Source organism: Rattus norvegicus, chromosome 8 (genome assembly GCF_021556685.1).
Source record: "Rattus norvegicus strain SHRSP/BbbUtx chromosome 8, alternate assembly SHRSP_T2T, whole genome shotgun sequence".
NCBI lineage: Eukaryota > Metazoa > Chordata > Mammalia > Rodentia > Muridae > Rattus > Rattus norvegicus.
The window spans coordinates 22,842,241-22,856,371 of NC_141541.1; the positions used below are offsets into that span (position 1 = coordinate 22,842,241).

At 35.7% G+C, this 14,131-nt stretch overlaps 1 protein-coding gene and 1 pseudogene across 1 annotated transcript; one reads left to right on the forward strand and one right to left on the reverse strand.

The window, feature by feature from the left end:
• Positions 1 to 3,093: 3,093 nt before the first annotated feature.
• Or7g41 (olfactory receptor family 7 subfamily G member 41) lies at positions 3,094 to 4,032 on the reverse strand. The gene has a single exon (NM_001000880.1). It carries the CDS (start codon positions 4,030 to 4,032, stop codon positions 3,094 to 3,096), a length of 939 nt encoding a protein of 312 aa, NP_001000880.1.
• Olr1127-ps (olfactory receptor pseudogene 1127) lies at positions 9,974 to 10,369 on the forward strand (annotated as a pseudogene).

Consider the following 14,131-nt stretch of genomic DNA (forward strand, 5'->3'; position numbering starts at 1 on the left):
CCCAGGTCCCAACGGGGATGACATTAGCTGCAATGCCCAAGGGTGGAGAGTTGAAACCTGAAAAGACCACCTTCAATATGTGACTATGGCCCACACTAGAGAGATGGGGCCACCCATCCATCTAAATTTTTTTTACTGAGATTTGTTCCTGGCTAATGGAAATGGAGAGACAAAAAATGGAGCAGAGACTGAAGGAAAGAACATTTATAGACTACCTCAACTTGGAATTTACCCCATGCACAGACACTAAACAACTTAATATTCCTCAAAACTCTTTTTTATATGAAAATTGAAAATAAAGCATTATTCTCAATATTTTCAGACTTTGAACTTGTTTTCTTGTGTAATGTATTGTTTGATCCATTATTAATTATTATAAACACATTCTCTCCATCAATATTTAAATAAAAATCAGTACAAACATCTCAAATATTTCAAATGAGTAATGTTTCAACAAACTACATTTGCCTGTACTTCTATAGTCACTTCTGGGAAGACTGTAGATTTTGAATGACATAATCAGTTACAGTCCTCTCCCAACACTGTTACCGTGGTCCTCCTGCTTCTTCCTTCCCCATCTGGTTCACTATTCTGTGGTTAATCTTTCTCAGCTCTTTATTTCCCAGACATATAGTGATGGGGGTAAGATAGTTCCAGTTCCTAAACAACACATACTATAGATAATATCTTTGAAAATACTATGTCATCAGGTTTTTAAAGAATCCCAGGACTTGGTTTATGTAAAATTTTATATATATATATATATATATATATATATATATATATATATATATACATGTGTGTGTGTGTGTGTGTGTGTGTGTGTGCATTTAAAATTCACTTATGTGTCAATCACAGCCCCCATCCTTTCTTCCTAGTCCCACTATTATAAACCCCCTCCCTCAATTGCCCTATTTACTTCTCCTCAGAGAAATAGAGCCTTCCCTTGGGTACCATTCCACAGTGGTGCATCTGGTCCCAGCAGGTTTCACAACCAAGCAGTCCAAGTAGTAGGGAAGGGGATCCCATGCCAAGATATAGAGACTGAGAGAGCCTTAATCTACTTGTTAGGACAAACACATGAACACCAAGATGCACATTGGTTTCAAAAGTGTAGATAGTCTAGGTCTAGCTCCTGTATGAACCCTGTATGTTGGTGTCCCAAGCTCTGTGAGACCTATCATTTCTTCTACTTATTTATTTTTGCATCTCAAATGAACAGTAGTCAGTTGTGATAAGGAATTGAGTTTAAAATCTCATATATTATCAAGGACAAGAAGCTTCAAAATGGACAAATCAATATAAGATTGCTATTGTATTACTGTAACACATACTGAAGATAAAGCTGTAGATTACTAGCAATAATACTGTTGTTTCACAAATTCTTGGCTCTGGCTTAAAAAGTCAAAATTCTTTGTGTTTGAATATGTTAGACAATGCATTTTTGTAATATTAGATCCTAATGTGTTCTTCCTGAAAACTCCAAGTATCTCTTATTAACATAAAATTACTGAGATAAACTTCAATTCTGTTCTTTTAGAAATAAAACTGATTAAATTGACTTTGTTGTTTCTTCAGAAGAATATGATTTAGATATGATGATTTCAGCAATGAACATGTTGGGTACACAAATCTTAGTTTATCCAGCTCTTGGAGCATCACCTGACATTGCTATTGACCTGCTCTTAATGGATGAGGCATAAGTCATTTAATAGGTTTGAAAATATCCTCAGTAACTTTTAAGTTCACCTTTATTCTACTCAATTGATACAGATCCATAAAATAGTATAAAATAAAAAAGAATTCAAAAGGAAGGTAAATTTCAAACAATCCAGTTAAGTAATAAGCAAAGGAACTGAATATACTTTCCACAAAATAATAGATACAAATGAAAAATCCATTTGAAAAATGGTTCAATGCCATTCTATCAGTGAAATCTCATTGATATACTACCTGAGTTAAAATGACAGCATCAGTTATCAGCCAGTAAAAAATGGTATTTATTCACAGAGCAACTTATCTTTCATAAATTGTTACTGAGCAATTTGCTACATTGATTAAGACGTCAGTATGAGGTTCTTTTAAAAGTTATTGAAACAAGTAAAGTTTTATAGAACTACATCTGAAATCGGTGCCAATATAAATGTATAAAGACAAATATTTAGTAGTTGTATATTCATTTTTATCCAATTGAACCAATACTGTCAACATTCACATAAGAAATTAATTTTAAACAATAATACATGTATATATGTATAAAGGGAAAATGGTATGTAGACACAACAGAATTCTATTCTACCATAAACATAAATTATTATCATTTTAGGTAAAATTATTTAAACTAAATGCTATTTTGTTTAGTGAAAGTAGTCAGGCACAGAATGAGAAACACCATTTTATCTTATGTATATTTGAAAGGCAATGATAATTTCACAGCTGGTAATACAATATTAATTCTGACAAAATTGGAAAGATATATGAGACAGATAAACAGAGAAAGGACAAGTATACATTATATCTGGATGGATAAACTAACTTTTAATGTACAATGGTTGACAAAAATGAACAACATAAATTCAAATAAATTTCATTCAGTGTTTTCCATTGAAATTAATCATAAATGTTGGAAGTAGCATTTTGCCTAATTGCCATGATCTTATCATTACATATTTTCTGCATATGTTGAAATGCTTTCTTGTAGTTCCCAACCATGTATATTGTCTAGTTGCATATATTAATATACATATATCAATAAGATTAATATCCCATCTTTTTGCTATATATGTCTACATATAAATATTAATGTATGCATATATACAAATACACATGTATGGTTCACTTTTATATAATACACAGACATTGACCCATAGTCAAATATTGTATCACTGATTTTATAACAGAAAAGAAATCAATAACATAATTGTGACAATTTGTCCACAATAAGTAAACATAGAAAAATAATAAAAACAACCTGACATTATGTCACACACTGAATTTACAAGGATTAGTAAAGGAATGGTGAGACATTTGGAGATTCCTGGAATCTTGTCAGAGTGAATTAACTATAGGATCTATCCAAAGAAGACAACATATTTATGAAAGGGAAATCATTCTACCTATGACTTTCGTCAAGGCTTCCTTCATATCTTTATTCCTCAAGCTGTAAATGAAGGGGTTCAGCATCTGAGTCACCACAGTATACATAACTGATGCCATTGCAGTCATCCTGGGAGAATCAGTTACTGATGAGCTGATGCACACACTTAAACCTGTCCCATAGAATAAAGTTATGACTGAGAGATGAGACCCACAGGTAGAAAAGGCTTTATATCTTCCTTTCACAGATGGTATTTTCAAAACAGAGGAGACAATTTCAATGTAAGAGAAAATGATTCCAGAAAAAGTAATGCCACCAAATGTGAAACTTGCAATATATATCAATATAATGTTGATGGATGTGTCAGAACAGGCTAACTTAACGACCTGTGTAATTTCGCAAAAGAAGTGTGGGATTTCCAAGTTTTTGCAGAAGGACAGCCACAACATCATGAGACTGAGGAGTAATGAATTAGCAGTGCTACTGAGCAGGGAGACTAGGATGACTAGACGACAGAGATACCAATTCATGATGACTGTGTATCTCAAGGGGTAGCAAATGGCCACATAGCGATCATATGCCATTGCTGCAAGAAGGCAGCACTCCAGACTAACGAATAGCATGGCAAAGCAAGCCTGAGTGAGGCATCCTGCAAAAGTTATGCTTAGATTCTGTTCTTGCATATTCACAAGCATCTTTGGTATTGTTGTGGTACTTGTGCAGATATCAGTCAAGGAGAGGTTGGAGATAAAGAAGTACATGGGAGTATGGAGATGGGAATCTAAATTTATGGCCAATATTATGAACATGTTTCCAATCACTGTTACCAGGTATATAAAGAGAAAAAGTCCGAACATGACAGGCTGTAATTCAGGGTCACGTGAAAGGCCCAGAAGGAGAAAGTCAGAGGGAATTGTTTGGTTAATGAATCCCATGACTTTCAGTTTCTGAAAAATAAGGGAGTTAATTGTATAGAAAAAATGTCCATCATTTTAAAATTAAAGACAAGCTCCATGAAGTAAACATCCATTTCACTCTGTTTTGCCACTTCCACCCTCTATCCATTTGTGTGTGTGTTTCCACTTGTTTCTCTCTCCTATCTTTGTGCAATTTCTATCTCTTAAATTTTCCCTCTGTCCACCCTTTTCATATATTATTTTTTTGTTTACTACATACCTTCTCTTGTACCACATTATATTAATGAACAAAAACACTTGATATGTTATATGTAGATGCTTCATGGAAAATAAATTTATGAAAGCTTAATCATTGGGAAACCACAAAGAACATTACACTCAACATAAACTAACAGAATCAATACAGAATCAAATTTCTAATTATTCACCTCTGAGTTCAATGGTGGTTCATTTGTAATAAAAGTATACATGGAATTCTCTGAGCTGCTTCAGTGTCTTCATTAATAATATAGCAGCACACCATGAATTATCCTATTTAAGAATTAATAGTGAGTCATAAAAGAACTATCATTGATTTAAAATATATCTGGTTACCCAAGACGACTTTATCACTTGCATTGTGGTTTACTTTTGCCTTTCCCATGCCAAATTATACATTCTATTCAGCCTTTTTGTGTCCTTATCTTATAACCACTGAATGACTAACATTAAAGTATAGATACACATGCAAATAGTTAAGTTGAAGCCCGGCAGAGTGATAAGGTGTCATTATGATTAAACAACACCAGTTCTTTCCCTAATGTAAAACACAGTTCACGATAAACTAATCTTGGAAAGAACTGGTATACAGTAATGGAGTGATGATGTGTGAGCTCAGAGGGAGCTGTGCTGGCTACTTACCTGAGAAAGACTGTTGTATGGTGATCTTAGTTTGATACTTACAGTCTCTATTGCCCCCAGGGTTTTATGAATAAATGTACCTATTAGAATACTCGTTACCATAAATTGATTAAAGGGCAGCACAAATCCTCAAGGAGAAAACCTGCGTGATGAAATATTTGCTTTAGGTGATGAATTAAAACAGAATCAGATAGAACCCATCCATGTTCTGCTCTGTGGCTTTTGTGCTCATATTCATTAGCATACTTTGATCTTCAAGTTTGATTTTTATATCTTCTTTAACAACACATAAACTTTGGATACTGTGTTTTAGCTTATAAATGTAAAAATTTATACATATTTAATGGAATGAATTCCAGATAGGTGACTATAATAACATTATCACTGAGACGCTTGAACGGAACCATTGGGTTAACTATAGTCTAGCATCTTACATGACAGCTAAAATTATTTTTTTAATTTTATTTTTCATTTGATAACATAATTTACATTACATAATTAGATACAAATTGATAATTCACTCTTAGTATTTAGGTTTTGGGTTATATTTAACATAAATAAGAGGTACACACATACAAATACATACATATATATATATACACACACATATATATATAATGTTAAAGTTCAATATTTATCCATTATAAAAATTATGAGAAAATTTGGTTTAAGGTGATATGTATTAATATTAAATGGGGATTATCCATTTATAACATCATATTAAATTGTATATATTTGAAAATACCTCTTGTAGCATTAACAAAAAGGTCAGAGTCAACTCTTAACCTAACAAAGTAATAGTCACTAGCTTTAGTCAAAAATATTTCACAAATTGTAAGCAACCCAGGGAAAACAAACAAACCAACTTGAGTTTTGAATTCACTTAACAAAAATATCCTCAAAGTGTATATTGTTCCCAGCATTTCATACTGCATTTTACAAAACTGATCATGTTTTAGAAAATTAAACAAATATAAAATTCAAAACAGTCTAATGGATTTTAAAATATAAGGGGTAATGTATTTTGCAGAATTGGGAAAGAGAATCAAAATAGAAATTGTAGGTAATGTACAAATTTGCACTGTGTCATCTGGTTTTGAAGACACATTTTGCTATCAAGAAAGAATGCAGGAATATAATTCGTTGCAATGAATGAAAGTAAAATGATAAAATATAATAGTCTGAAGAGATAATTTCTGGTTTCAGAAAAAAAATAAAGCCATCTTTAAATCAGTGAGGTGCTTAGTGGATGCCAGAAATGGGAGGGGGTTATTCACATAGAGCCATCAGTTGTTGCCCTGTGTGACCCCTTATTTTAAGAATTCCTGTTTCTTTCTGTTGATAAAAAGGCTGATTGGAGGATGTCAGAAAGAAGAGGTATTCCATGGATACTGTAGAGCTGGAGGCCAGTCCCTGGGACATTAATATAACCCTGGCATTGCCCAAGGACCTTGGTCCATGGAGGAAGTATATTATGGCTATTTCTGCTGGGAGCTGGAGGGCCCACAAGTGTCTTGCTGTTTGGTGTCCATTGACAATGGGAGCATTGGTGATAAAGAACCCTCTTTTTCCCTATAAGACACAACGGGTATGAGCTATTAAAAAAGCAAATTTTCAGTGAGTATGAATGTTGCACCTGTGTCCGTCAGCTATATGGAGTGCTCTGAGTGAGAGCAATCAACTGTGCCTTTTCTGACATGGTGTCCATCAGTAGGCGATGCCTGTATAGACTCAGTAAAAGTGAGCACTGAATAGGCTGCCTAGCATTTTCCCTTCCCCCCCCCACTCCCAGTTCCAAACCTCCTCTCAACCCTCCTGTCCAACTAGGATGTTCCGACCCCAACACCCAATCCACCAGACCACTAAACTCCAGATTTTAGTGTATTTTCTTTAAGTATCTCCCCATTTAATTTGATGGCTGTTGGTTTTCAGTAAATTGTTTTTATTTTATTTAGGTATGGGTGTTGAATTCCTGATCTCTCCAGTACTTTTAACATGAAGGGTTATTGTATTTTGTCAAATATTTTTTCTGCATCTAAAGAAATTATCATGTGATTTTTCCTTTGAGTTTGTTTGTATAGTGGATTACATTAATGGATATTCTTGTATTTAACCAACCTTGCATTCCTGGGATGAAATCCATTTGATCATAGTGGATGATCGCTTTGATATGTTCTTGGATCTGGTTTGCAAGAATTTTATTAAGTATTTTTGTATCGATATTCCTAAGCGAAATTGGTCTGAAGTTCTCTTTTTCAGTTGTATCCTTGTGGGGATTAGGTATCTGAGTAATTGTGGCTTCATAGCATAAATTATACAGTGTTCCTTCTGTTTCTATTTGATGGAATAGTTTCAGGAATATTGGTATTAGATTTCATTGATGGTGTGGTAGAATTCTACACTAAATCTGTCTGGCTCAGAGGTTTTTAATTACTTCTATTTCCTTATAGGATACCGATCTGTTTAGATAGTTTATCTGCTCTTGATTTAACTTTGGAATATGGTATCGGTCTAGAAGACCACCCATTTCATCTAGATTTTCTGGTTTTGTTGAGTACTGGCTTTTGTAGTAGAATCTGATGATTTTTTGAATTTCCTCCATTTCTATTGTTGATTTTGTTTATTTGTATACTGTGTCTAGACCCTTTAGTTGCTTTGGCTAGGGGATTTTCTATCTTACTTATTCTCCCAAAAAAACAGCTTTTAGTTTTGTTGATTCTTTGTATTGTTTTCTTTGTATTTGGTTGATTTTTGGTCCTATTTTGACTATTTCCTGAAGCTTACTCCTCTTGGGTGTTTGCTTCTTTTTGTCCTAGAGCTCTCAATATGCTGTTGAGTTTCTAGTGTAATATATCTCCAGTTTTTTTTTTTTACTATGGCACTTAGTACTATGAATTTTCCTCTACTTTCATTGTGTCCCATAAGTTTGTGTACGTTGTGTCAATATCTTCACTGAATTCCAGAAATTCATTAATTTCTTTCCTAACCACGTTATCATAGAGTAGAGAGTTGTTTAGTTTCCATTTGTATGTGGGCTTTTTTTTAAGACCAGCCTTAGATCATGGATATCTGATAGGATTTATGGAATTATTTCAGTCTTCAGTTGAGGGTTGTTTTGTGAGCAAGTATATGGTGGATTTTGGAGAAGGTACCATGAAATAATGAGAAGTTGTATTCTTTTGTTTTAGGATGAAATGTTCTGTAGATATCTGTTAAGTCCATGCAGTTCATAACTTCTGCTAGTTTCACTGTATTTCTGTTTAATTCTGTTTCAATGACTTGTCCATTAGTGGGAGTGGGTTGTTAAAGCCTCCCACTATAATTGTTTAGGGTTCAATGTGTGTTTTGAGTCTTAGTAAGGTTTCCTTTATTAATGTGGGTGTCCTTGCATTTGGGTCATAAATGGTGTGAATTAAGATTTTTCTCTTAGTGAATATTTCCTTTGATGAGTATGAAGCGCCCTTCCTCATTTCACTTGTAATTTTGGTTGAAAATCTATTTTACTGGATATTAGGATGGAAGCCCCAACTTGTTTATTGGGACCATTTGCTTGGAAATTTTTTCTTAGCCTTTTACTCTGAGATAGTGTATTTTTTAGTGAGGTGTGTTTCTTTTATGCAGAAAAGTTCTAGATCCTGTTTGCATATCCTGTCTGTTAGTTTATATATTTCTATTTGTGAGTTGAGTCCATTAATATTGAGAAATGTTAAAGACAGATGACTGTTAGTTCCTGTTATGTTTGTTTTTATAGGTAGTATTATGCACATGTGGTTGTCCTTTTTTGCTTTTGTTGTGAGATGATTAATATCTTCTCTTTTCATTGGTGTTGATACCCTCCTTGTATTGGGGATTTTCTTCTAGAAACTTTTGTACGACTGGATTGGTGATAGATACTGTTTGAATTTGGGTTTGTCCTAGAATGTTTTGGTTTCTCTGTCTATGTTAATTGAGAAATTTGTTGGGTATAGTAGCCTGGACTGGCATTTGTGTACTCTTAGAGTCTGCATGACCTCTCACTAGGCTCTTCTGGATTTTTATTTCTCAACAATATAAGAACTTCTGAGGGAATCACTATCCCTGTCCTCAATCTGGATTACAGAGCAATCATGATAAAAACTGCATGGTATTAGTACAGAGACAGACAGGTATAGCAATGGAATAGAATTGAAGGCCCTGAAATTGACCCACATACAAAATGTCACTTGATCTTTGACAAAGGAGCTAAAATTATACAGTAGCAGAAAGACAGCACTTTTAACAAATGGTGATGATTCAGCTAGCTTGACATTTTATTGATTTCATGCAGGCCTTCTCAGATGTAATCTTGGATTCTGGTTTCTGTATTTTGGGTGCGATTTTTAAAATTATTATTAACATTCTCTGCTTAATAATTAATATTGGAAATTAATACAGTGATACACATTTCTTAATGAACTGGTTCCCCAAATACTCATACAGAGACCTTTTAATATTTTAAAGCATACGCCTTAGCTGGATGGACTCTTAACTATTTCATATACGTTAAGCCAACCACCTCTCCCCAAGTAGCCATGTGGGTAGATACATGTTCCTTTGGTAGGTGAGGAAGGACAGAGATAAAACTTCACACAGTAGACAGACTTGAATTGACAATCACTTACCAGGAGAGGTAGGGACGTTTGGTTGGCATAACCTGCTATGCTGTTTATAAGCTGTGAAACTTCATCTACACTTTTTCTTCAATCTTGAAAACACACAAAGGATTGGTGCCAAATTTTCCACATATTTGTTAGCTGATGCCACTTGTTCTTCTGATATGACTAGCCCATCCATGTGCCTGCACAGGCGCTTATCTTTGGTCATACTTGGGCAAGAGTCTCTAAATTATGGGTTACATAGTATTTCCCTAGTGTAATATTTATTATAACCCCACCCTCAATTTCTCTTAGTCTAGGCATGTGAATTCCTCTGCCCTGTTCTTTGGTACTGAGGAACCTGCCTAAGAACAGCACCTAATAAGACCTGCATGGATATGAGATAACATATAAAAATGGTCTCCTTGCAGTAATGGCCTGTTATCTATGTAGCCATTTGTCACCCATTGAGGTATACAATCAACACGAACACTAGCTTCTGTGTCCTATTGGCTCTACTCTCTTTTCTCATTGGTAGTATGCATATCTTAGTCTACATTCTGATGGTGCTACTGCTATTCTTCTGCTCTTACTGGAAACCACACTTTTTTTTTATGAGGTTTCACAAGTATCACGCTTGCGTGTTCTAAGATTTTCATGAATATCATCGAGATATATTTAGTTTTTTGAAGTTTCTTCCTCAGATATACTTTTCTACTCTACTCAAGTGGCCTCCTCTATTTTTAAGGACCGAATTAATAGAATGAATATATGAAGCCATTTAAATCTGTTAGTCTTTCCTCTCACTGCTGCCATTACTATATTGCACTGGTTTTGCTGTGGATCATTCCTACTTTTCTGTTGTCCATGTTGTGTTGTCAGTAATTTACCTTGTGACCCTTCTATTGAGCATCTGTATTCCTGATTTAGAAAGTAGGATAATTCTTACTCATATTTATTTCCCATGATTGTCTGATTGGTTTGCATGTTAGGTTTCTACAATCAATTTAAATTAATGGAGATGCTGAATATCTTACTCATCCTCCAATATGCTATTTCCAAATGACTAGGTGATATAGTTTCTAACTAAACTGTCCATTAACTTCAAACCTACTTCTGTTGTTTGTCTAACTCTGCTATGTTTGGCAAGTATTTAAATCCCCAACCTTCTTTACAGAACTGATTGCAATGAAGCCAATCTTTATTTCTTGTTCAATAATATTTTTATTGGATATTTTCTTTATGTATATTTCATATGTTATCCTTTTTCCCAGGTTCTCCTCTGGAAACTACTTATTCCATCCTCTCTCCTTCTGGCTTTAGGAAGGTGCTCTCCCAACCTCCCACCCACTCCTGGCTCTGTGCCCTGGCATTATTCTATACTGGAGAATCAAGCCTTCCCAGGACCAAGGGCCTCTCCTCCCATTGATGTCCAGCAAGACCATCCTCTGCTACATATGCAATTGGAGCTATGGGTCCCTCCATATGTAATCTTTGCTTGCTGGTTTAGTCTCTGGGAGCTCCGGAGGGTCCAATTGGTTGATATTGTTGTTCTTCCTATGGTTTGCAAACCCCTTCAGCTCCTTCTCTACCTCCTCCATTGGGAGCCCCATGTTCTGTCCAATGGTTGGCTGCAGGGAATAATTATTTTTAGCTGTCTTAAGAAGCACGTTGTAATAGGTAGAAAGGAATGTGCAGTATTCAAGATGCTGTTCATATCAGTCATTTAGCTATTAAGTGGCCTCATGTTTAGAACCATGTAGTTACTGCTTTCATGCGACTTAAAATTAAATTCATATTTTTTAAATAATTCTTTTGTTAGTGAAGAGCTTATTTGGAAAGAATCCATTGTTTCATAAAGAATGGATTCAGAAAATGTGGTTCATTTACACAATGGAATACTATTCAGCTATTAAGAATACGATATCATGAGATTTGCAGAAAAAGGAAGGAACTAGACGATATTATCATGAGTGAGGTAACTCAGACCCAAAGGACTTGTACTCACTAATAAGCGGATATTAGCTGAAAAAGTACAGAATACTTAAGATATAGTCTAAAAAATCAAGAAGGTTAATAAGCCAAAGGGTCCAACTGAGAATGCTTCAATCCCACTTCGGAGGGAGAAAAAAATCATGGGAGGTAGAATTAAGGAACAACCTGTGTGGGTGAAGGGAGCGGAAAGGGAAAAAGGAAACTGTAACAGGTAGGAAGAGGCAGAATAGGAGCCCCAAGGACTAGCAGAATGAATGAAAATATACAACTTCACAGGTTGGGACATGCAGGGACCCTCTAGAAAGTACCAAAGGCTTGGGGAAGAGAGAGTCTGTCAGGACTAAAAGAGAGGGACCTTAATTGTCCAAAAATGGGGAGAGGGAACTCAGAACTGTTCCTGTCTAAAAGAACTGCGGGGACAAAAATGAAAAAGAGACTGAGAAAAGTGACCATCCCAACTTGGGACCCATCTTAAGGGGTGAATCGAAGGCCTGACAATGTTATTGATGCTATGGCATGCTTACGAACCGGAGCCTAGCATTGAGGTCCTCTGAGAAATTCAACAAACAGGCGACTAAGGGAGATACAGACTCTTAACCCAATTATTGGGCAGAAGTCGGGGAACCCTATGGTTAAATTACGGAAAGACTGAAAGAAGTTGTGGAGGTTGGTGACTCCAGAGGAAGTACACCAGTCTCAACTAACCCAAACTCCTAAGATATCTCAGAGACTGAGCCCCCAACCAAACAGCATACATGAGCTGGTCTGAGATCCTGCACACATATAGAGTAGAGGATTGACTGGACTGGCTTCAGTGGGAAAAGATGCTCCTAATCCTTAAGAGACTTGAGGTTCCAAGGTGTGGGAAGTCCTGGTGATTGTGGGGAGAACATCCTCTTAGAGACAAGAGGAGAAGGAATGGGATCAGGTACTGTGGGAGGGGGACAGTATGAGGCCAACAGTTGGACAGTAAAAAAATAAAAGTATTAACAATAATACCAATAATACTAACACTACTACTACTACTATCAATAATAATAATAATAATAATAATAATAATAATAATAATAATAATAATAAAGGAAATTGCTTGATTTGTAGGTAAAGAGTTTAAGACTCCATTATAAAACAAAATAAAAATTCCATATGTTATGCCTTTGCTTTGAATCCCAGCAATGGGAAGTCAGGAGAAGTATGATCTCTAGAACTTTACAACCAATGTAGCCTAGCCTATTTGTCTTGTCTCAAAACATAAGGTGGATGGTATCTAAGGATCTAAGGGGGCATCACAGGATTGTCCGCTGTCTTCCTTTTGAGTCTAAACATATGTGAACCTGTACACACACACACACACACACACACACACACACACACACACACACTCAAACACATACATACACACACACGTACACCCACACACAGGCATACACATTCAAACAAGTACAGACATGTACACGAACATCAAACAAAACAATTACTTTTAGGAACGGGGTGCATAATTTTAATTCATCATTCAGAAGGAATTTTACAAATCAGAAAATCCTGGTTTCAGTATCAATAGCTTGTGACTCATAAAAACATCTGAAACTTATTACTACAAAATAACACTATCTTTAGTCTCTATGTTAGTATGAACTTCCAATTCTAGTTATTCAATACACAGAATGCCGTCTACAGTTACTTTGTTTTAATTTCTATATAATATTTTAACAACAAGACATTTCTGAATAGAAATTGATTAGAAAACCATTTTAGCCACTTCATGTTTTCTTTTTCCATGTGGAGGAGGTTTATTGGAATGGCGGAGACAAGGGGGAGTAAGAGAGAGAGAGAGAGAGAGAGAGAGAGAGAGAGAGAGAGAGAGAGGGGGGGGGAGAGAGAGAGGGAGAGAGAGAGAAATAGAAGAGGAGAGGTGGAGAGGAGGAGAGGGGTGAGGAGGAGAGAAGGAGAGTCTGACATAAGCATGTAGAGAGAAGGGGTGAGAGGAATGGGGAGAGAAGGGACAAAGGGGCAAGAGAGAGCAAGGGGAAACTAGGGCAAGTGCTAGTCACCTCATGTTATTATTTATATTGTACTTAGAATTATTAATACAGTATGTCTTTAATAGTTATAATTTTCATATATTAAGGAACTTAATCAGAACTCACATATTATTTTGTCTTCATACACATACTTTTACTTACTAAGACATTTTCTATATTTATATCCTCTTGGTCACATGTTTTAACATTTTATTTTATGTATACTTTTTCTTTTATTTTATTAGACATTTTCTCCATTCACATTTCAAATGTTACCTCTTTTCCTGGTTTCCCCTCAGGAATCACTCCATCCCATGCCCCTCCCACTACTTCCATGAGAGTGTTCCCCCACCCACCCACCCACCCACTTCCTCCTGCCTCCCTGTCCTGGCATTCCCCAACATTGGGGCATCTAGCTTTTATAGAACCAAGGGCCTTTCCCTCCACTGAGGCCTGACAAGGCCATCCTCTGCTAGAAATGAGGCTGGAGCCTCATTTCACTCTTGGTTAGGAGTTTAGTCCCTGGGAGCTCTGGGGCATCTGGTTTGTTGATATTGTTGTTCCTCCTATGTGTTTGTAAATTCTTTC